The 22,393-nt window shown below is 46.1% G+C and overlaps 1 protein-coding gene across 3 annotated transcripts; it reads right to left on the minus strand.

The window, feature by feature from the left end:
* Nucleotides 1-327: 327 nt before the first annotated feature.
* Nucleotides 328-17,241, minus strand: MRO (maestro). 3 transcript variants are annotated; one of them, XM_037165087.2, is made up of 8 exons: nucleotides 17,170-17,241; nucleotides 16,781-16,891; nucleotides 8,317-8,419; nucleotides 7,264-7,410; nucleotides 6,048-6,230; nucleotides 2,671-2,826; nucleotides 1,629-1,733; nucleotides 328-1,138 (listed from the first exon to the last, which is right to left on the minus strand). In XM_037165087.2, exons 3-8 carry the CDS (start codon nucleotides 8,413-8,415, stop codon nucleotides 1,067-1,069), a joined length of 762 nt encoding a protein of 253 aa, XP_037020982.2. In that variant the 5' UTR covers nucleotides 8,416-8,419; nucleotides 16,781-16,891; nucleotides 17,170-17,241; the 3' UTR covers nucleotides 328-1,066. The 3 variants fall into 3 exon arrangements, with proteins under 3 accessions (XP_037020982.2, XP_053520263.1, XP_037020983.2); XM_053664288.1 differs by having other exon boundaries at nucleotides 17,174-17,211; XM_037165088.2 differs by having other exon boundaries at nucleotides 1,049-1,273.
* Nucleotides 17,242-22,393: the final 5,152 nt, after the last annotated feature.

A 22,393-nucleotide genomic window follows, 5' to 3' on the forward strand; every position in this document is an offset into this window, starting at 1 on the left:
CAGGGTATGACCTGAATGCCAAGTTCAGTGGTAATACTAGAATTTCTATAGGAGAAGTTCTGGGAGCAATCTGGTTGGAGGGAAGGTGGGAGGGACAAAGATTTTTCTTGAAACCTCTTATAAGAGTTCTGTGACTTCTCATGTAACTACGATTGATCACCAAAATATTGACATAATAGCTAAGAGGTAATTAACAAAAATATATACTTAACTCACAAATTAACCTAATAAAAATGTATGCTTAGTCCATTAAAAAAAAAGTTAGCTGAGTTAAAGAGAAGCACAGGAGCCGCGGGGTGTTTTTATTCATTTTTATTTTGTTACATTTCTAACCATCCACCAATTATTCCATAACAAGGCAGTACCTCATGACGGTTGAATGTTGGCTCCAAAAGTCAGACCACATGGGTTTGAATTCTGGCCCCATCACTTACTGGGTCATCCTGGACAAGTTCTTTCATATCCCTCTCTGCGCATCAGTTTTCTATCCACGAAATGAAGATAATAAGGGCACCTTTCTCATCATGTTGTTGTATTAAATAAAACTTTCACAACTCTTAGCACTCAGTAAATTATAAACATTCTCAATAAAGTTGACTTCATATTATTCCACATGTTAGCATCAGCCTGAGGTTTTTCAACACGTGCTTTAGAGACTTTTCCTCTTCGTTAATTCTTGTTTGGAATGTTAGAGGCAGTGGCTGGTGACGATCGTGAGAAACTGAAGCTACCCCTCCAAACCACCTTCTTGGAACCTTCACCACCCTTCGGTCGGTCTTAAAAAAAAGGTATCAGTGGCAAATAGCAATGTACCAATAGCTGATTAAAATATTACTTAAGATACATGTTATCTTCTAAGCCTCAGAAATTAAAATAAAATGAAAAAAACAGAAGGTAAGTGACAGTGTTGAACTTGAGAAAAAAGCTGAGACATAAGCCGTGAAACAACATAGACCTTACACGTTTTAAAGGAAGTATGTTCCTTCTCATCAAATTTGTATGGGAGAAACTGATGTGTGAAAACAATTTAGACTTACTTTGGCTGTAATCATACAATTCTGCAGTATCATTTTTTGCCATTAACTGCTCTCCCAACATCCCCTTTTGTGTTACAATCACCAGAGGCAAGCAGCAACAGCTGAAAAGTTAGAAAAGGGCAACATCAGCCCCCACTCCCTGCAAAGTGCTCACGTGGAAGCATTTCCCTGTGGCTCTGCGTTTACAGAATCTTGTTTGCGTAGAAGTACTGCAGGAGCTCTGGATGGCAGTGGCTCTGAAAGAAATTAGCGGAGGTACAGGTGAGGCAGGGAGACAAGGAACCTCCTCAACTACAGAACACAGACAATTGTCCCATGCAGAGCATGAGGACCTGTGATCTGCACATCCTCAGAGTTGGAGGCGTCGTTGCCTGGGTCCATCAGATGATGTGGAATGAAACTGCCAATGTATTTTGTTCCTAATCTTCCAGGTGTTTTGTCACGTTGCATTATGGGTCAATTACAATCTAAGCAATTGATCTGAGTTCTTTATGGGGGGGAGGGGCAAACTCCCCGGCGCCCTTCCACCCTCTGCATTAACACCAGGACACTGTGACCTCCAGGAGGGTCCCCCAACCCTGACTCACTCACCAGCTGCCAGCAGAGCTTGGGGTTCCCTTGATCTTCAGTCTGAAAGCTGCGTTCCCTCCTCTGTCTCAGGTAGGGAGAACAGGCTCGAAACGTGGTTTTGCAAGCCTGAGAAAAATAGTATTACCATCTTAGTGTCAAACATATCAGAGAATTCCCTTTATTTTTTCCAATTAGAGTTTACGTTTGCAATATATTAGTTAGTATTACTTTCAGGTGTACAGCACAGTGGTCAGACAATCATATGCTTTACTAGAGAGTTCTCTAATCCCAACCAAGGAAGAGGACCTCACCCAATCTGCGGCGTGGGCGCCACTGAGAGTGTGAAAGGGTCTACAGGAAGTTTGAAAACTTGAACCATGTCTATAATTTGGGGCTGGTGGGAAGGACATTTGTGGTCCCATCCAAAGTGGGACTGGATTCTTAAAGCTAACTTCCCTTCTCTCTCTCTCTCTATCTCCATCTCTCTCCCCACCCCAACTCCCCAACTTAAAGAAGACAGTTGGTTTGGTGAAACCCTTTGTTCCCAGTGGTTTTGAAACCACCCCCCAGTCCCAGTTGCAAGCAGCCCTGAGGTTGATCCAACCCTGTTAGGACATATTTTCTCCAAGAATAAAATGAAGGCTCCATAGGAAATTGAGTGGCCAGGAGTAGGAAGTCTCCAGTAGGTGCAATGACAAAAGCTAACAGGCCTGAATAAATATCCTCAGTATGTGGACGGCTGCCCCTTGACTTAAACCCAGGCCTCTCTGCCCCCCCCCCCCGACCCCGCCCCATTGACCTGAACTCCTCCAGCACCACCAGGGGCTGGGACTGGGCAGGTGGGGCAGGCACAGGTGGGAAAGAACACGCCTGCTCCGAGAGCCATCCCGCAGCGAGGGGGCACTTTTTCCAGGATTCACGCGGTGTGCTGCTTAGCGTTTGTAACTGAACTGGCTGGAGCTGAGAGCCTGGCATCTGGACCCGACAGGACAGGGAGCATTGAGGCTCCCTGGGTCCATGGCTCAGAGGTTTCCTGCGGCTGGTTGGAGAGTCAGGGACTTACCTTGGCAACCCGGGGATTTCTATCCTGTAAATGGATCAGGAGGGAATCCCGCGTCTGCTTAACTTGGTAGGTGAAAAATTTCTTCCATTTCCGCCCAGCAAAGGCAGCCAGTTGCCCAAACAAGACAAAGGCTGAGCATCTCAGGCTGTCGTTCTCCTGCGGTTCCCAAGGGAACAAAACAACAAAATCCAGGTCGTTACCAAAAGGCAACTGCATGGGAGGAAACCACAGCAGGTTACAGGGGGGGCTTCAGACCCAGCCCGCAGCACGTGGCTGGCTGGGGTGGGGGAGGGGCGGAGAGGGGCTGAGTCTTCAATGAACCTCTTTGCCGGCAGAGAAGACGATTTGACTTGGGGATCCCTAGTGCTACTTCCAGATCCCCACATTTTTCTTCATTACTTACTGTTTTGGTGATAAAATATGTTAATGTGGTTCACAATTCAAAATAACCAAAAAGGGTTATCTCTAAAAGTCAGTCTTTTTCCTACCCCTCTCAACCCATGAAATTTTCCTCCCCACAAGCTAATAGGGTGAATTTTGTGTGTATCCCTCCAGAAGACTAAGAAAAAGCACGTGTTAGGCAGTTCTTTGCAATGTTTTTATAAAAGTAAAAGCATCCCGTGGCACTGTTCTGCACCTTCATTTTTTCCCATCAAACGAGAGAGCTGGGAGCTCTTTCTGCGTCAATAGATAAAGAAAAAAATTTTTGGCTACTCCATAATGCATTTGACCCGTTCTCTGTTTACTCCTCACAGCATTGTTGCCAGGTCGTCTCTCTTATCTTTGGTCTGCGTTTCTCCCATTGGTGGTAGAAATAACAGATTTATTCCCTGACACCCAGCCGACTCTCCCTGCTGTTAGTCAAACCCTGCTGGTTTGTCCCTGAGTGCTTGTCGGCAGGTTCAGCCCTTTCAGCCCCTTCTTCCTCTCCGAGGTGAGCTGTCTGCTCCAAAGTATCTCCCTTCCCCGGTGAGGAAACTGAGGGCCAGGGTCACATTATCAGGGAACAGAGAAGTGACCTAACTCTTGGTGCAGGGCTTTTATGTCAGTGTTTCCTGGTCCTGTCCAGCTCCAGGTGGACCAGAGGGGACAGGGCTGGGAGGAGGCTCCTAGGGCAAAAGGAGCAACCTGAGACTGAAGATTTGGTGAAGTTTTTTAAACACTGTTTAGCCCATGTGATGCATCCAGAAATTGCTTTCGTGTTGTGCTTTCTTCACTGCTCTGGGTGTGTGTGTACGTACATACATGTCACTGGAGCGGGCTTACAGGTTAGTTTAGAAGGAAGGTATCTCAGAGCCCTAACAGTTCCATCAGTGCCCTTTTTGCTCAGCTTGTCTTGTCACCTGGCAGTTAAGAGTACAGTACCCTGGAGTCAGCAGGCCTGGTTTCATATCCACTTGTGGAAGGTTCCCTGGCTCTGGGAACCTTCCACAAGTTACCTAACCTCTCTGCCTTAGTTTCTTCATTTACACAGTGAAGATAATAATAATTCCCCCTCCCAGGGTCATTGTGAAGATTATGTGAGTAATCCATGTCAGTTGCCTAGCACCATGCCTGGCGCACAGTAGAGGCTCCTGAGATACCCACTGTTGTTATTGCTACCTTTATAAGAGAGGCACCATCATCCTCATCATCAGTGTATATATATCCACTTCTCTCTTACAATGGTAACTTGAGGGGTGTTTTTGGAATCCTATCCTTCTTTATGTCTTCTGTAACCCTCAGCACAGTCCCAGCCTCTTAGTAAGAGCTGTTTGATATAGTCCTATTCATTTAGTTTTGCCTCGACTTCCCTCGCCCTGGGGGTCAAAGTCATAAAATCTTCTCTAAGATGAATGGCTATAAGTTTAGTACCTATGTTTTATTCTATGTAACTTATTTAGATCTTATATTTAGGTCTTTGATTTTGAATTATTTTTTTTGTATATGGGGACAAACTATAGTCTAGTTTCATTCTTTTGCATATGGCTTTTCAATTTTCCCAGCACCATCTATTGAAGAGAGTTTCTTTTCTCCATTGTGTGTTTTTGAGACCTTCGTCAAAAATTATTTGCCCATATACATGTGGTTTTATGTCTGGGCTCCCAGTTCTGTTCCATTGGTCGGTGCGTCTGTTGTACTGCCAGTACCACGCCGTTCTGATTATTGTTGCTCTGTGGCATAATCTGAAGTCAGGTGGTATAATACCTGCATCTTTATTCTTTTTTTTTTCAGGATTGCTTTGACTATTTGAGGTCTTTGTGTAACAGGGTGCAGCCAAGGGGGGGGGCAAATAGAGATTTGTGATGGGGTCCAGAACTCAGTGTCCAAGAAATATTAGGAAAAAAAATATATATATAGGATGTCCTCACCCCTACAAGTCTGAGCTGGGGGATGGGACGCAGGGAGCAGGGCCATTGAGAGTTGTTTTGAATAGCAACAGTTTTGCAGCTAACCTCTAGAATGGTTGTTTAACATATCTATAACCTTTAGCTAGTTTCATAGATATGTTAAACAGCTGTGGCCATGCTTTGAGCCAGGGTGGGATGGGAGTAGGCAACTCTTCCTGGTTACAGAGCCTGCGTGAGAACTTGGATATGATTGGCTCTACACCACAGGGCCACACCTGCCCTGACTTACTATGGCAACCCAGTAAAGCTGGAAAAAATATGAGAATGCTGGCAGCTGTGGCCAATTGTGGGAGGAGTTGGAAATGGTGCGGCAGAGGAAGATTGGCACTGGGGTTTAAACCCAGGCACAGCAGCCATGTGGCATCTTTTGGGGACCACATGGCTTGGGCAGAGAAGAACCACAGACTTCTATTTCTTTTTCTGAGATACGGTACCCCAGACTGGGCAGAGGGGGAAGGAAGGACTGAGTTTGTGGCTATTCTAAGGGTCTTTGGGATCTCAATGAAGACATTAAGTCATTACTCTTAAGTTTGTATAATTCTGTAAATAAGTAATCTCTTTCCTTTTCTCCAATCTCTGGCTTTGAGGGATGTCTTTCCTCGGCAGCATGCAAGGTGAACCTAATACAGGGTGGGGGACCCCGGGAGCACAAGGGTGGGTCCATTCGGTAATAGTGTATCATTCACTACCCCCAGGTCTGTTCTGTAACATTTGGGGTTCCATGAAGATCTGATTATTTTTTATTTTATTTATTTTTAAAATATCTTTGGGATTTTGATGGAGATTGCACCAAATCTATACACTGCTTGGAGTGATATGGACATTTTCAGCATGTCACCTGAATACATTTAATTTTTTAAAAAGACTTGTTAATAAATAAATGAATAATAGAGATCTTGTTCCCTGAGCCCCACACCACCCAGGCTCACATTTCTAATCCCACTCGGATTTCCATCACCAGTGATTCTTCTGAGCTGTCTCACTTACGTCATCTAATAGAGTCCTGGTCTGAAGGGTGATGTCTATGAAGAAGGAGCCCAAACCTTTCCCCTGGATCTTGCCCAGGATGACAGTCAGCGACTTCATGCTCTCATGGATGACTTCGGAACTCATGGGATCATACAACCCGTGGACCAGCAGGTCTAGCACAATTTTCTTATACTTTCTCACCTGGGATCAAGGTTTTAAAAACATGAGTTTCACAGGAATTGCTCCCCATGAGTTGAAAAGCAACTGTACTTCTAATTGTCCAACAACATAGGACCTGAACTGAGAGATTATGGTTTTCTTTGGGATCTGCCGCAACAACTTCCATCAAAAGACAAGCGCTTCCACGAACCTGACCCAGGAGCCCAAGTCAGTCTTAGAGGGAGAGCAGAGAGTGATTTGGAAGCATGGCCCTTGGGTGGACAAGGGTAGGCAGGGTGGGTCAAGGTGGGTGGTAAACTGGATAATCTAGGTTTCTGAGACATACTGGGGACAAAATGAAATGGTCACTAAAGTTGACAGATGCTAAAGGAGGAAGTGGGGGAAACATTTTTGCTAAACAAGCCTAAGTTATTAGAAAAATAAATTGAATTTACCAAAGAGGATTATGTCCAACTGTGCACTAATCATGCCAGCAACTCTATTCCCAAGGCTAGCAACTCTATTCCCAAGATAATACTGAGGTGTGATGACCCTAAGATGACCCCAAATGAGTCATGTCCTGTGTAATCTCCTTCCCCTGAGGGTGGGAGGAACCGATGACTTGCATCCAGCCTATTGAACATGACAATATTCATGGGATGTCATTCCCAAGGTTACTTATGTTGAATAAGTTTTCTTAGCAGAGAGGCAGGGGACAGTCTCCTGCTGATCTTGAAGAAGTAAGTTACCATATTGTGAGTGGGCAGCCTCTAGGAGCTAAGAGTGGCTCCTGACTGACAGCCAGCCAGGAAATAAGGACCTTGGTCCTACAACTGGAAAGCACTGAATTCTTCCAACAGCCATGTTAGCTAGAATGAGGACCCCAAGCTTCGGGAAGGAATGTAATCTGGCCCACACCTTGATGGTAGCCTTGCAGGACCCTGAACAGGGGACCCAGCTACGCTGTGCCTGGGCTCCTGCCAGGTCCGGGGTGAGCAGTTACATGGCAATGATGACTAGTACCTGAGGTACCAGAGCCCAGTCCTAGGGACTGCAGGCCACCTTCTCAGCCTACCTTGTTGGGTTTCTCACGGGCTATGGTCCCCAGGCCTCTCATGGCCATGTGACGCTTTTTAGCACTGGGGTCCCGGGCTCTTTCTGCCAAGATGAAAAACACATTCTTCAGAGGCTCCTGCTTCCGGGACCTCAGTTTCCATGAGACCTGGGTGGGGAGTCAAAAATGGATTGATTCGGGAGTGTTCAGAGTCATCCCCAGCCCCAACCTCAATCCCTCCCTCAAGACAGGATCCTGTGTGGCCAGCTCAATTTTACACATTTCTTCTACACTCTTTCTCCATCAAAAGTCACCTGATTTTTTTGTTGGGGATACAGGGTGGAGCTAAAGTAGGTTTACAGCTGTTTGTTTGGAAAATAATACAATAATTAATAACAATACAACAATAAACTGTGTTTTGCATACAACAGCGCACCTCCTTTCCCCCCATCCTGTATATTAGTTTGATCTACATAATTAACTTCCTAATTAAGATTAGGAAAAGAAATGCACAAGGAGCACAGAATTGGGCAGTGCTGTGTGGCTGACCCAGAACCCTACGCATCGAGGACTGAACGCCAAGAACTGCTGGGTAAGAGCTGGGTTATTTCCACTGTGCACTCATGAGCCCTGAGGCCAGAAGGCCCTGGGGTTCTGCACAGTTCAGGGCATGGCAACGTGCGCCGGAGTCAGAGCCAGATGATGCAAGAGGCAGACAACGTCTCAAAAAAAAGCCACCTCTTCACCATCCTTAGTTATAGGGTGGGGAGCTGGAGATGGGAGCGATAGCCCCACTTGGTGCTTGAGTGATTACCAAGTCTTGTTGTTATCTCTAAGCACTCACTGCCCTTCAATCTATATTTTTTCATGAATTTCACAGCAAGCTACATTCATCCCAACTCACGTTCTTGTGACTCTGTAAACATCCTGTCTGTGTTTAAAGAACTATTATCAGACATTGTTTAGAAGGAGGAACCTCAGTGCAGCCAGCTGATGAATTTAGACCAGGCAAGCACATGGGTCACCAAGTGGCTGCTGGGGAGGGACATTCGTTCAGAATATTTTGTGTCAGACCTTGGAAAAGAAAGATGTCACTGATGTCCTTTTCTTCTTGGGCTGCGCAGTGGGGATGGCAAGGCGCTGGCCCAGCATTCTTCTCTGTGTTTGGTGCATGGAGCTGAAAAAAAAAAACCCTATCATATGAGCCACTAATACTCTTTGAAGTCTCATCATCAACCAGCATCATTGTACAAAGCACTGTGACAAGGTAGAACTATAAAGAAACAACCTTCCCAAGGCCTGTCCTTAGGAACCTGTCACCTTGGTGAGGAGGTTAAGTGGCCACATGAAAAGCTACAGAGCAATTCTAGGCGGCCCAGGATGAATCAGAGTACAGGGTTCGGGACACGTGCCCCTGCTTTCCAGCCCACCCCATAGCCTTCCTGTATCAAAATCACCGAAAAACAAAACCAGAAACAAAACAGATACTCCTACAGACAGTCGAAGTAAAAAAGTAGCCTGAGACATTCTTTAAGTCTCCCCAAGAAGATAAACTCTTTCTGCCTTTTAGAGGAGATTTTTATGTCTCTTACAATGTTAACATGCACATACCTTTCAGCAACTCTGTCACACACTGACACGTCGTGTGCTCAAAGATATTCCCGAAGGAGGGGCAGCAAAGCTTTGCAAGAACAACCTAATGTCCTTTAACAGTTGCACCACAGAGAACTTCCACATGTGCACGACAACTATACAACCACAGACGGCCACTTTGCAGCCGTTAAAAAGCATTATGCCGTCTACGTGCTAAAATGATCTCCGTAGTGAATGGCAGTGTGAGAAGGGCAACTCAGTGTGTAAGCACACTGCCATCTGCGTAAACACAGAGCGGGGGAGGGAAATCAGTTGGTACGTGTTTGCTTGCATGTGCGCAGAACAGGGAAGAGTAGCCAAGAACCTTGAATAAAAATTGCCTCTGGGGAAGAAATCTGAGCAACTGAAGCAGCAGGGAGGTTTGTTTTTTACTACTTAAAAAATATATCTTTATGTATATATACATATATATACTTAGAGTCTGTCACTCTACCAAATGTATATATTATTTAAAATATGTATTATAAATAAACACAGCTCACAAAGTGATTCTGGCCTCCAGCCTAACTGCAGGCTTCTGGTAGAAACCAGCGCTTCTCAGACTTTAAGGGGCATTTGAATCATCAGAGGGTCTTGTTAAAATGCAGGTTCGGACTCAGTGGGTCCAGGGTGGGGGTGCCAGATGGTGCCTTTCTGATAGGCTCCTGAGGGGACACCAAGGCTGCTGGTCCCAGGACCACACTTCAAGTGTAAGGATAAGCAGTTAAGAGCTGCAAGAATCAAGAGAGGACTGTGGCTGCAGTGGCCGGCAGAGGCCTCCCCTGGCACTAGAGTGAGCTTTCAGGAGACGCAGAGTGTTTGACATGGGTTCGTGAACAGGAGTAACTCAGAGAATGGTAACAGATAAGGCTTCAGGAAGACCTGCTGGGAAGGACTTTGACCACCAGAGTTTAGTTTCAATTGTCTTTTGTAGATAAGAGTACACCATTCATTTTTTTACTGAGGTAAAGTCCCCATAACATACAATCAGTTATATTATCAGTGTCCTACAACCACTACCTCTATTTAGCCCTAAACTTTTTTATTGCCCCACAAGGAAAGAAACCCCATACCCATTATGAAGTTATTCCCCAGCAACCATTAATCTGTTTTCTGTCTCTGTGAATTTACCTGTTCTGGGTATTCTTTATAAATGGAGTCATTTAATATTGTGACCTTTTATGTCTGGTTTTTTTCTCATCACAATTTGTTTGAGGTTCCTCCATGTTGGAGCATGTACTGGTGCTTCATGCCCTATCATGTCTGGACAATGTTCCAGTACATGGACATACCACATTTTGTTTATCCATTTATCTGCTGACAGACACTCAGGCTGTTTCCATGCGCTGGCTATTGTGAGTAGAGCTGCTGTGAACACCGGCATACAAGGATTTGTTTGGGTCCCTGCTTTCAGTTCTCAGGGTGTATACCTGGGAGAGGATTTGCTGAGTCAGATGGTGACTCTATGTTTACCTTTATGAGGGACCACCAAGCCATTTTCTGCAGGGGAACGCTCCAGTTGACATTTCCGTCAATCAGCAATATGCAAGGATTCCAATTTCTCCACATCACCAGCAGTCATTGTTTTCCAGGCTTGTAAACTACTATTATATCCAACCTAGTGGGTACGAAGTGACATGTCGTTGTGGGTTTGGCCTGTACTTCCCTAAAGACTAATGGCATCTTTTTGTGTGCTTGTTGGTGGCTCGTGTATCTTTTTCAAAGAAGTGTCTGTTCAAGTGTCTTCACCCATTTTTTAGTGGATGGTTTATCTTTTTGCTTTTGAGTTGTAGAGTTCGTTATAGTTTCTGGACAGTAGACCATTATTAAATATGTGATCTATAGACACTTTCCCTCTGTAGGTTGTCTTTTTACTTCCTTAATGTCTTTTGATACACAGCCATTTTTCATTTTGATACACAGCCATTTTTCATTTTGACAAAGTCTAATTTATCTATTTTCAGTGTTGTTGTTCATGGTTTTAGTGGTATAGCTAAGAATCCATTGCCAAGTCCAAGGTCATAAAGATTTATTTTTATGTTTTCTTCTAGAATTTTTATAGTATTGAGTATATTCAGATTGTTGATCCATTTTGAGTCTGTTTTTATATATGGTGTGTGGCCACCCTACTGATTATTCTTTTTTTTATTGTATTTTTTTCACTACCATTTATCTTTTTCATACTGCCCTTCCCCTCAATCACCACACTGTTGTCCATGTCCATGAGTCTGACTGTTCCTGAGTCTTGAGCTTATGTAAACGCAGGTAGCTGGTAGAGCCCAGCCCTGCTACACAGCTGTGCTCTGGGCCTTCGGCCCTGGCTGACCTGGAGGTACTTAGGGATTTGGTTTCTCCATCATCTCCGCCCCTGCCCCCTCCCCCCGGGTTTGGTAACGCTCTCCGGGCGGAAGACACTGAGAGGTCCATAGAAGTGCCTCTTCTCCCACAGCCCCAGCCCTGTTTCTCCTTCCTCCCTGGTCAGCTGACCTCCTCTTACCACTACAATGAGGGACCCAAATAAAACTCCAGGAGACTACAGCCCCACCAATTTGCAAGATATATTGTTTGTTTGAGTAAAGGCATCCCCATAAGCTCTCCATTCGGCCTGTGGTTCTCACATCTGAGTGTGCATCAGAATCACCTGGGAGACTTGTGAAAACACAGATTCCCGGAGGCCTGGATTCTGCACATCTGGAGCAGGGCCCGATGTTCACGGTCTAACAAGCTCCTGGGTGATGGATGCTGGGAGGCGGGACCACACTTTAAGAACCAACACATGAAGAGGATGAAACCAGTGTTGCAACACCATTTTGCTCCAGAATCAAGGGCTTAAAAGGTTATACTAGGGCAAAAACAAAACAACAGAATACAACAACAACAACAAAGCATGCTTGGAGGTTTCTTTCCAGGGGTTTCCTGCACACAACCTTCTGTTTCAAATGAACCTGCCAGTCTTCAGGCTGAACGCTCGGGATGAGTGTTGACAGGAGCCTGACAATGAATATGGGAAGTTTGAAAGAAGCAGAACTGCCCTGGCTGGTGTGGCTCAGTGGACTGAGTGTCAGACTACAAACTGAAAGGTCACTGGTTCGATACCTGGTCAGGGCACATGCCTGGGTTGCAGGCTAGGTTCCCAGTTGGGTGCTTGCAAGAGGCAACCAGTTGATGTTTCTCTCCTGCATTGATGTTTCTCTTCCTCCCTTTCTCCTTCCCTCCCCTTCTCTAAAAACAAATAAATAAGAATCTTAAGAAACAAAATAAAAGCACCAGAGCTCCCTCAGGCTGAGGGCTGCTCACCAAGGAGGACACGGGCTTCCTCTCTCTGTTCTGAGGCACAAGAAAGTCATGTTTAAAGCTTGTCCCCCTTGGGATGACAGCGAACATGGTTCCCTGTCCTTTATACTCAACTCCTCTCACAGGGTCAGCAGAGCCAGGGCAGATTTCCCTACGTCAGAAGCCAAGCATCCAGGAAGAAAGGGCCCTCCATCTTCAGCACGGCAGCGATCTCTCCGGCCTCCCAGCAGCCAGCGGCCAGGGTACATGTGGATCCCAGCATGGGCTCGTTGTGCTGGGGCTATAGGGCAAGCACACTCCAAAGACCTGTAAGCGCTTTGCCGAGTTGGTGCGTTGAGGTTAGTACAATGGCACCAAACCCCATAGCATCATCTAAGACTCCATGATCCTGGGAAGTGACCCAACAGGAACAGATCAAGGTGGTACATCTATGTAGGGCAAGCAATTTGAAGATGAACTTCATCCAGACTTGAAATTCACAGGGGCTGGAATTCCTGCAATGGCAATGCAGGGCCAGATAGTAACAGCAGCCAGTTCTTTAGAACCCTAGCTCCCGCCCAGTGGCTTGACAGCAAACACACCACTTTGGGCCATGAGTGCCAGGTATAGGATTGCTGACTCATGTAGCAACAATGAGAGCAAACTCCCAGGACCACCCTGTGGACAATGTGAACATCATCAAGGCACACACCCTTCTGAGTGGTGTTGCTGCTGTCTTGGCAACACTAGGTCTTTTGAGACAGTCCGGTGACAAAGAACTCTGAACTTCACTTTGGCCTTGCAAATCACAGAGCTAAGGAGGCCTGGGGTCTTGGGTGAGTGAGTGGTGGAAGTGTACTTTAACAGGATGCTTCTTTTTGCTTCTCCCTGAGCCTAGGCTGACAGAGCATTTGCAGAAATGCCCACATGTGACCATGAGCAGGGTACCGCTCACTGCAGAGAACCCATGCCGCTCCTTCTTCCCTGCATCTGCTCAGAACAAAATGAAGCTGTCATTCCGCAGGGTCTGAATACACTTCTTTCCGTGAAGAGTTCTCTTCTGGCCTACACTCCAGTCTCTGGTGCCTGGTGGCCACACAATTCAAAACCAAGTAGTGTCCATCAGCCTTCTGAACTCTGTGCACACCATATTTCACCCTCCTCCATTTGCTCTTCCCAGGAATGTCTGCATGTCCATACATATCTTCATATATTTTCCCTCTCAAAACCAGAACATCAACACTGCTGTTTCTGACACTTAGGCAACCCACGCAAAGCCACAGTGGATTTCTGCCAAATGAAGAATGCATCCAGCAATCAAGTTTCTTAGAAGGTGTCAGTGGGGAATGATAATGTATCATAATCACAAAGTGGATTTGTTAGAAGGAAGCAGGAACACTGACCATTTTCCCCCCAGGAAGCCTGCTTATGAATATAAGGACAGACTATGAGTCCTCCTTAAAATGCAGCATCCTCATAAAGAAGAAGTACCATTTAAGTTTTTTTTTAAAAACCTAAGACTTTAGAGAAACTAAGACTTTATATGGGGTTTTTTTTTTTGTCTTTCTGGTTGATTTAGGGGAAGTGATGAAAGAAAGGAAGTTAATACCTATGTAATACATAGCAATTTCCCAAATAAAATGTCACTGACAGTCAAAGAAGAAAAAGAAGACGGCACCAAGCATCCAGCCTTGTCGCTTCTTAATGGCACATCTAGAATTTAATGCCATAAAAAGCTGTCAAACAGGGCAAAGTAAAGGAGAGCTGAGCGTTCTGCACGGCAGATTCAGCGTGTGGTTAGCTCACCACCTCTGCTAGCAAACACCTGCCCACCTCCCCACTTCTCCATCATAAGATTAAATCTGATCTGGTTCAGTCTCACAGGTTGTCGGGTTCATCTTGATCTTTGGTGCAGAGAACACACTTCTCACAGTTGGCTGGACCTCCTATTCCAGAGGCCCTTGGGGTGCTTGTTATAAACTGCAGGCCCGGCTCATAATGATTGGATCTGAATCACAGGAAGCTCAGGGTCTGCACAATGCATGTTTTTACAAGGTGCCTGGTGATGCTACACACATGCTGGTGTCTGGAACCTCGGCACTGGAAATGGAATAACCACAGAACTGGCACACTCCATGAACCCAGGCCAGGCAAGGGGGCCAGGGGGCAGAGTCAGAGGAGCAGCTCCGCCTACCCAGGGTAAGTCCTGGGAGAGCACCAGGGTCTTTGCAGAGAGCAAGGGATTGAAGGCATGTATTTGTGAAGCACAGTGAATTTCACTTTCAAAATAAAATGAAAATTACATCGAGCTGTACAGATTATGATTTATACACTCTTCTTGGATGCTATTCTTAAATAAACAGTTTCCTTTAAAAAAAAAAATCAAACAAAATGGCTTCCGGTCCAGATGGTAGAGTTGGTAAATGAGGTTCTCACATCTTCCCCAAACCACATCAAAGTTACAACTAAACTACAGAGCAACCATCATTTGGAACAGCCTGAAATCTAGCTGAAGTCCTACAACTAAGGATGTAAGTGCCCCATGAAAAGCAAGTGATCCCAGCCCCACACCAGGATCCCCCGCCCAAGGTCTCAGTGCTGGGAAGAGAAGGCCACCTAACTTCTGGCTGTAAAAACCAGAGGGGACTGTGACTGATTGAGACCTAGGCTTCTGGAGTCCAGGTGTTCTTCTTAAAGGGCCAGCACATGGACGTACTCGGATTCACTTGCTCTGAGCCCCAGCATTGGGGCAGCAGCTCAAAAGGCACCAGGGACCCACAGGGAAGAACTGAATTGTCTGGTTTCAGGGAGAGCACATGAGGGGCAGCTTTCTCCCAGACAGAAGTGCTGCTACGCCATTGTTCCTTTGCTGAGCCCTCCACAGAGTCAGCAGGTAGGCACTCTATCTGAGACTCCATCAGCCTGGCTCACACTGTTCACTCCACCCTGGTGATTCCCTGAGGCCCTGCCCCCCACAACTTTGCCTCTTTCTAGTGGCTTTTTCGTACAAATAGACCATCTTGGCTCATGCTTCAGATTTTCCTAAGGTATATTATAAAGGTCAAAATTACAAAACACTTTGATCTTACCTGTAAAAGGAGGGGAAGAACTTTGCAATTTCTAACAGTCCTTTCAACTCTGAACATATTGATGGTGACAACAATATTTATCGCACCATTTATTGCGCAATTGTATATGCTGAGTACTGTATGTAGCATTTTGCATATGCTGCAGGGGAAGCTGCTTTTGCTGACCTCTGCCTAACCAACAGGCCAGGTTCCAGGCACCTGTGAACGGTCCACCAAAAGCTTTGTGGTGGACAGTGCTCACTCCTAACCTCTGCTGCACTCATCCTGACATGTTACCAAGAATCAGTTCATGACAGCCGGACTTGTTATCGTAACTGTGAAATTTAAATGCTACAGAAACTCATGACATATGCGCATACAAAGCAAGTTGTTTCTATGAAAGCAAGGTGGAATGTTTTGGGAAGATTCACCAATGGGAAGCTGTTAAAACAATTGCTATATAACGAGGTATGGACACTAAAAGTTTAGAAAAAGTTTTAATAATCTGGAATGGTTATTGGAATTAGAATGATTCTGCAGAAGGTGATTTTATCAGCGTCTTCCCAGATGTCGTTACATTCTCATTACACTGAAAGAACCAGAACTTACAAATGACGTATTACGTGTGTGGCTTGTGCAAGAAGGACAACTCAGGACACACCAACGAGCGGATTCATATGCAGAGAAGAGGCTATGTCCCTGCATGAAAGATTGGGAAATTCTGCCCTGGCTGGTGCGGCTCAGTGGGTTGAGCGCCGGCCCAGGAACCTGGTTGGTTCGATTCCCAGTCAGGGCACATGGCTGGGTTGCAGGCCAGGTTTCCCAGTGGGGGGGCACGCAAGAAGCAACCACACATTGATGTTTCTCTCCCTTCTTTCCCCTCTGTCTAAAAATAAATAAATAAATAAACTGTTTTTTAAAGATAGGGAAATTCTATATTTTAAGGTAAAATAAATTATTTGAGGTATCGTCTTTTATCATTCTCTCCTTTAACCAACTTCTTCCATGAATGCTCTAAAATACAGTCTTGGTCTCTTAAATATGCAGGCTTTTCTGTATGCCATTTAATAATCTTCACGGTGACTTTGAGAAGTAGCTTTAATCATGCCCATTTTAGAAAAGGGTAGCGGGGGCTTCGACTAGCGTAAACAACTCACCCGAAGTCCACCAGCCGGGGGTGGCAGAGCGAAGCCCCGGAGTCGCTCCTTTCCATCACTGCGCTCTAAGACGCGGCCAGTGTGCCCACTCACTACACACGCTCCAGTTGGAAGCGTCAGTGTCTTCCCTCCAGTCCCCTCCACCCTAAAGCGCTGTGCTGACTCACTACAATGACCTATACAATCCATGTATTGATCATAGGCAGATTGATAACACTAGGGGTTAGAATAGCTTGTGAAAAGAAACGAAAGGTGGGGACGCCTGCATGGTCAACATCGCTCACTTCAGTTTCACAAAGAGAACATCAACTCGCTCTGATTTCAGTGACCAGAATGACAGTCCTGAAAGGACTGGGGAGCCCCAGTGGACCGTAGCCTCTCCCTGCCGCAGTCTCGCCTGTCCCTTACCTGCGGCTGTCGCGTGGGGAGGTGCTCCTGGGGGCGCTGCTCCTGGGGCCGCTGCTCCTGGGGTGGTAGCCAGATGAGATGATTCGGCTCAATTTTCCTAGCCCTCCATTCCTAACCCAGAAAAAGAGAAATGAGAAGGTGAAGCAAGGTCTGTTCAGGATATCAGGTCTGCACAGAGTGTTGGAAAGTGAAGAAGAAAAAAAAAAAAAATCAAAGTTTAGCTGGTGTTGGGATGGGGGAAGGAATTGCCGTGTGATATCAACAAGGTTGTTCTAGGTGGGCACAGGCGTCCTTTGTGCCCTTTACTTCCCCAAACCTGTGCTGAAGTGTTTTCCTCCTCCCCCTTGCTGTGTTTCCCCCCATATCCTTTCCCTCGTCCCGGGTCTCACCTACTCTTTCTAAAGAATGGACGGCAATTCCGAGGCTCTTGCCCAAAGGAAAGGGCTCTGCCCAGTACCGCTCCCCCGTGCTGCCACTAGATGGCGGCATCACTCAATGGACGGGTTCCAGGCAGCCTGCGCACAAAGCCGCAGCTGTGCGCTGTCTCCCTAATCCTGTCAGAGCAGCATCTAATCTAAGAACAGCACACTGTGTTCTGGGCCAGGCGGCCTCATTGTGACTGATTGGAGCACCAACAACTAGAGCTTTAACTGTCGGCGCCCCTTGCTCCTCACAAACACAGGACCTGAAAGAACCCATTTAAACTTTCAACAATGTGAATGAGTTACTGGTAAAACAAAACAAACTAAAAAACCCTGAATTTAGGTAATGGTACATGCAGAATTTGGGAACTTCCCTCCGCCCCATCATTCCTCCTTCTCTGGATATGCCAACAATGTGCACAAATTCACTTATCAATAATTATTTATTGTTTGTCCCTGTTTGAGTTAAGGAGGAAATATATCCTAAAAGGATAAAAAATTACATTTTCAAAGCTCTGGAGTATGTTGTTGTGCTAATAAATAATATTTATTAACTATTTCTAAGGGCCAAACATTAGAATAAATATTACATAGACTGCCTTGTGTGATTCTTACAACAAACCCTACGTAAGCACACATATTATGACCCTCATTTCAAGGATGGGGAAACCGAGACCCACAGGCCATGTGTTTTGCCACCTGCAGAGTCAGAATACACCCACGGGCTGGCTGAAGTCAGAGCTCAGACCCTTAGCCACAGTGCCACACAGGGGTAAGTTTGGGAAACCCAACCAGCAGACAAGTGCATCAGAAGGGAAGGCTGAAGGGAAAAAGTGGACAGAAAGAAAACTAATGCTCCTGAGAAAACAAGAATGAGGCCGAAACAATGCCCTTTTGGACCGGGCCCACAAGGCCACCCCACCCTCCACGCGACCTCTGTGAATGCAATTTCAACATCGAGGGAGAAAGGAAGCTAGCAAACCTAAGGGGCTGTGTCGAAAGAGGAAATTGAGATGTTTTGCTGCAAAAGGAAAGCAATAAGTAGACTTGAAGAGACAGCAAGGTCAAGAAAAGGCACTTTGGTTTTCTTGTGTACTTTCTCAAATAGAACACAGTTGGGGCCTGTTAGAAACCCACTTGAAGGGAAGCCTAAGATGTGGTGGGCGAGTAGTGAAGAGTGAAGCAGGGAGAGGCCAAGGGCGGGGTTGAGGAGCTGAGAAAGGGATCAAAGAGCTGAGAAAGGGTTCTCTCTGGAGAGGAAGAAGACTGATGCATCCTTTTTGTCTGCAGACGGCAGACAACCACAGAGATAGAGTTGTGTCAACAGAAACTGAGAAAGATGAGCAAGTCATCAAATTAGTCTTTATCTTTTCAGTAAAACCAGAGGTGGATTTTCTGCCAAGAGTGGGAGTAATACATTCACAATGAATCACTCCTTATGTCTGAAGCTTCTTTGTAGTCTGGCGTTAAGGCATTTGACAGAAAAATAGTGTTTTTCTCAGTTGCCAAATGGGAAAACTAAAGTACAAACAAGCCTTCCTGTGTTGCTTAAAGCCACAAAGAAAAGCAGAGGCAGAATGAGAAAATGGTGCTCGGAAGCCTTTCTGACCCAGCTTCACCTCAGTTAAACACTTCCCAGGAAGGCCGTGGATGGAGCTAACGGCCCAGAGACTCCCAGACACCACACACACTTGGGAAGCATCCAGACCAGGACTTGACAGCCAAGACAACAAAAACTCTTCTAATGTAGCCTTAGGGAATTCTTCCTGGAATAAGAGGGGAGTTCCTTGGATAACTCGATGGCAACATATTGATATGCAGATGACGTGACATGCTTCAACACACCACAATTACGCATTCGATTGTTTAACAACTCTTTTCATCTTCAATTAGTATTTTCCTTCCGTCAGAAGTACAGGGTGGTTGATGCAACTGGAAAAGTCATGAAGGGCAATGATTTAATTTACATTCCCTGTGAAAATGGCAGAAGTCAACCAATCAATAATTCACTTTCAATTTAGACTTGGGAGAGAAAGACAAATGACAGTCGCCCATCAGAATGGTTTCTCTCCCGCATTGGAATCGTCAGAAGGCCCTCCTTCCATGATTGTGCATCATCTCACTGGGGAACTTGTCAAAAAGGGATGGTTTTAGGTTCTCCCTCGCATCTTTGTTCTGGGTATACCCCCTGGCCAGGCCATACCCTCTCTTGATCTTTATTCCCAAAAAAGAAATAAAATCGGCTGCCTCCTCAGCCACCAGTTAGGAGTGCCAGCTCCTCGCTCATTCATTTGTCATTCTTTCAGTGTTTACTGAGATCCAGGTTTCAACAAGGCAGAGCGCTTGTTGGGTAGGACAACACTCAGGCTGTGCCCCCTGCAGAACTGGCCGAGACAGGGGTTGAGACGTGGTCTCATGTGCCCATGGGGATCGACAAGTGCCACAGAGAGGAGCTGACAGAGGGTGGGGACCCTTCTGGAAGGAAAGAGCACCTGTACCTGGGCTTTTCAAAGACAGCTTAGCAGGGAGACATGGAGACGACAGGTACTCGAGGAGGCAGGCACAGGACGGCTGCGGGGCCCAGCCGATGGCCCAGGTGAGCCAGCAACCTCAGGCTCCCTAAATTCTTCCACCAGCCACCTGTACGGATGGCAGAGCACAGAGCTGCCTGCTGCAAGCTGACATCCTTCTCAGGCCCTGTGTGTTTGCCACTCCGCTACACAGCTCTGGCTCATGTTCACATAAAAGCAACGGTCTTTGCAGGAAGGAGATGCCACGTGGAGAAGCACCTGGTTTGCCCCTTGGTTCCAGACACCCTCTGGCAGGGGGAAGAAGGGGCCTCCTGTGGCCTCGCCTCCTGATGCCCAGGAGACGAGATGGGGAGCGGACCGAAGCTCCTCAGTTCTGCCGACTCTCTGAACAAAAAGCTGCTCTCAGCCCTGTCGTTGTCCAACCCACCTTCTGGCTGTCCTGCCTTCCATTCCTGACTTTACTGTTTGACGATTATTATTAGCACCGGAATGCAAGACTGAGTTTGAGTTCTTTCACTTGCAGCCTGGAATGATCTCTAAGAGGAGTTTGCTACTCACTTGACCCAGAAAACCCCACAAGTCAAGAGGTTCAAATTTCCACGTTGACTTTATGAACATTCGTGACACTGCCCAGACCATCAGAGGTATGCTGAGCTAGCTGAAAAGCCACCAAGTCTCTGAAAGATGTCACTTTACAGAAGCAGTGCATGCCATCTATCCTTACTGTGCTGGAAGCCCCAGTCAAACAGCGGGACCCAAGGTGGATGGAGTTCAGAGACGTTGCTGCACCCGTTTAAAAATGCAGAGAAATGCTTTGCATAAGAGTTTAAAGATCAGCTCTTCCGTCTTGAGCTCATCTAGGTGAACAAAGCCCCTGGGATGCGCCTCCAGACTGATCGAGGTCATGGTCGGGTTAACCCCTAACATGAACCCCTCCTGCCATGTCGAAATAGGTGATCCTTTCTGAAAAACAGCAGTTTGCTGCCAAGAAGAAAAAGATATCCCCCAAGAAACTGAAGAAACAAAAGCATATGGCCTGGGAATAAACTCAGCATAAAATAAATGCAAATAAAAGTTTTTTTCAAAAAGGAAGTTCAAGCTTAAACACCTTTCCTACCTGAGACATTAATTACTCTCAGCCATCACCAATACAGTCATAAACTTATGTAAACATGTTCAGCCCCACTGGTTAAATCTATAGCAACCAATGAACTGCCTCGACCTACAAGGTTTAAAGAAATCGGATGAACCCGAGGTGCTGCGGGCTTTCTTACCTGAGCCAAGCGAAGAGGAGGGCGGCCCGCAGGCTCCAGGCTCAGAATACATCCTGCAGGAAGGCACATGTGACTAACCTCAGGAATGGTGCTGTCCTTTAAACGCGCTGGGGAGGGTGGCAAGCTGCATTTTGTCCTTGAAGATGAAACATAAAACAGATTAGTTTCATCACAAGAGGGAAATACAAAACAAGACCGTTCCCGGCTATCTGTCCCTGATAGTAGCTGCAGATACATTACAGATCGGCCGCTTTGCCAACTTTAAAGGTTCTCACGTTACTTTCCTGATTCTGCAGCGCCCGCAGCTACACGTGCTCCGTTGTTTAAGAGAACTGCACCAACCCCACAGACGGGGCCCTGTGTCACCTCGCCCCTGCTTCCGACACCCCAACACACTCTCACGCTGCTTAGTCAGCTTCCATGCCTCTCTGACAAGCAGGGGGGCTGAGGGGCAGGCGGAGTGAGTGGGGAGACTTTGCCGAGAGTCTCCGAGTGAGCTCACGAGACTGGGGTCTGCTTCCTCTCCTGCTTTGAGCAGCCAGAGTTCTTCTGTGGGTCCTGTCACTCACTCTAGAGGCCACACTTATGCCCCACGGCCTTCCTTTCTCTTACCCCCTCTCTCTTTTCTCACCTTGTTCTCATCTTTGCCCCTGTCCCCCACCATCCTCGTCTCTGTTCAAGTTTGTGGTGGACATCACCTAGCACGTTCCTTCCCCTGGACCTAACCAGCAGCATCCCACCCAGTGACAAACGCCTGTGTGCCTTGCACAGCTTGCACGACTGTGAAGGTTGGCCCCAGGTAACTTTGAACCCATGTGAAGGACTGCATCCAGATAAATGTAATGAGGTGTTCGCTGAAATGCTATTGGCCACAGCAAAACCTTGTTGCGAATGTCCAGCAGCTGGGGACGGGTTAAATAAATAAATTGGAGTACCCTCATACAATCAATACCAGGGAACGTGATAAAAAGAATACAGTAGATGTGCTGATACAAAGGGATGTTCAAGGTATATAATTAGGTGGAAAAAGCAGGGTTTAAAGGAGAATATATTATAATTCAATGAATGTAAAAATTTTTAAAGAAATATATGCTGAGATAGCCAATTTTTTTCCTGAAAAGAATCTCAAGAAATCATTAAAAGGAGTTTCCCTTGAGGAGAGTAATTGGATGAGGAGGAAAGCTTTTAGTTCAAGTGCATACATTTATGTATTGTTTGAATTTTCTACCAAAGGCATTTATTGCTTTCAATTCAAAAAACCAGCAGGGATTACTGGAATAATAGACAGTTAGAGGTCTTTGGTTTTTTTTACACTTTTAAGCATTAAAAAAGATCTAAGAAGTGCTTTTAACTGCCGTGCACATCCCTGCACAATAAAATGCAATT

Source organism: Artibeus jamaicensis, unplaced genomic scaffold (assembly GCF_021234435.1).
Source record: "Artibeus jamaicensis isolate MK-2021 breed Jamaican fruit bat unplaced genomic scaffold, CSHL_Jam_final contig_354, whole genome shotgun sequence".
NCBI classification, from domain to species: domain Eukaryota; kingdom Metazoa; phylum Chordata; class Mammalia; order Chiroptera; family Phyllostomidae; genus Artibeus; species Artibeus jamaicensis.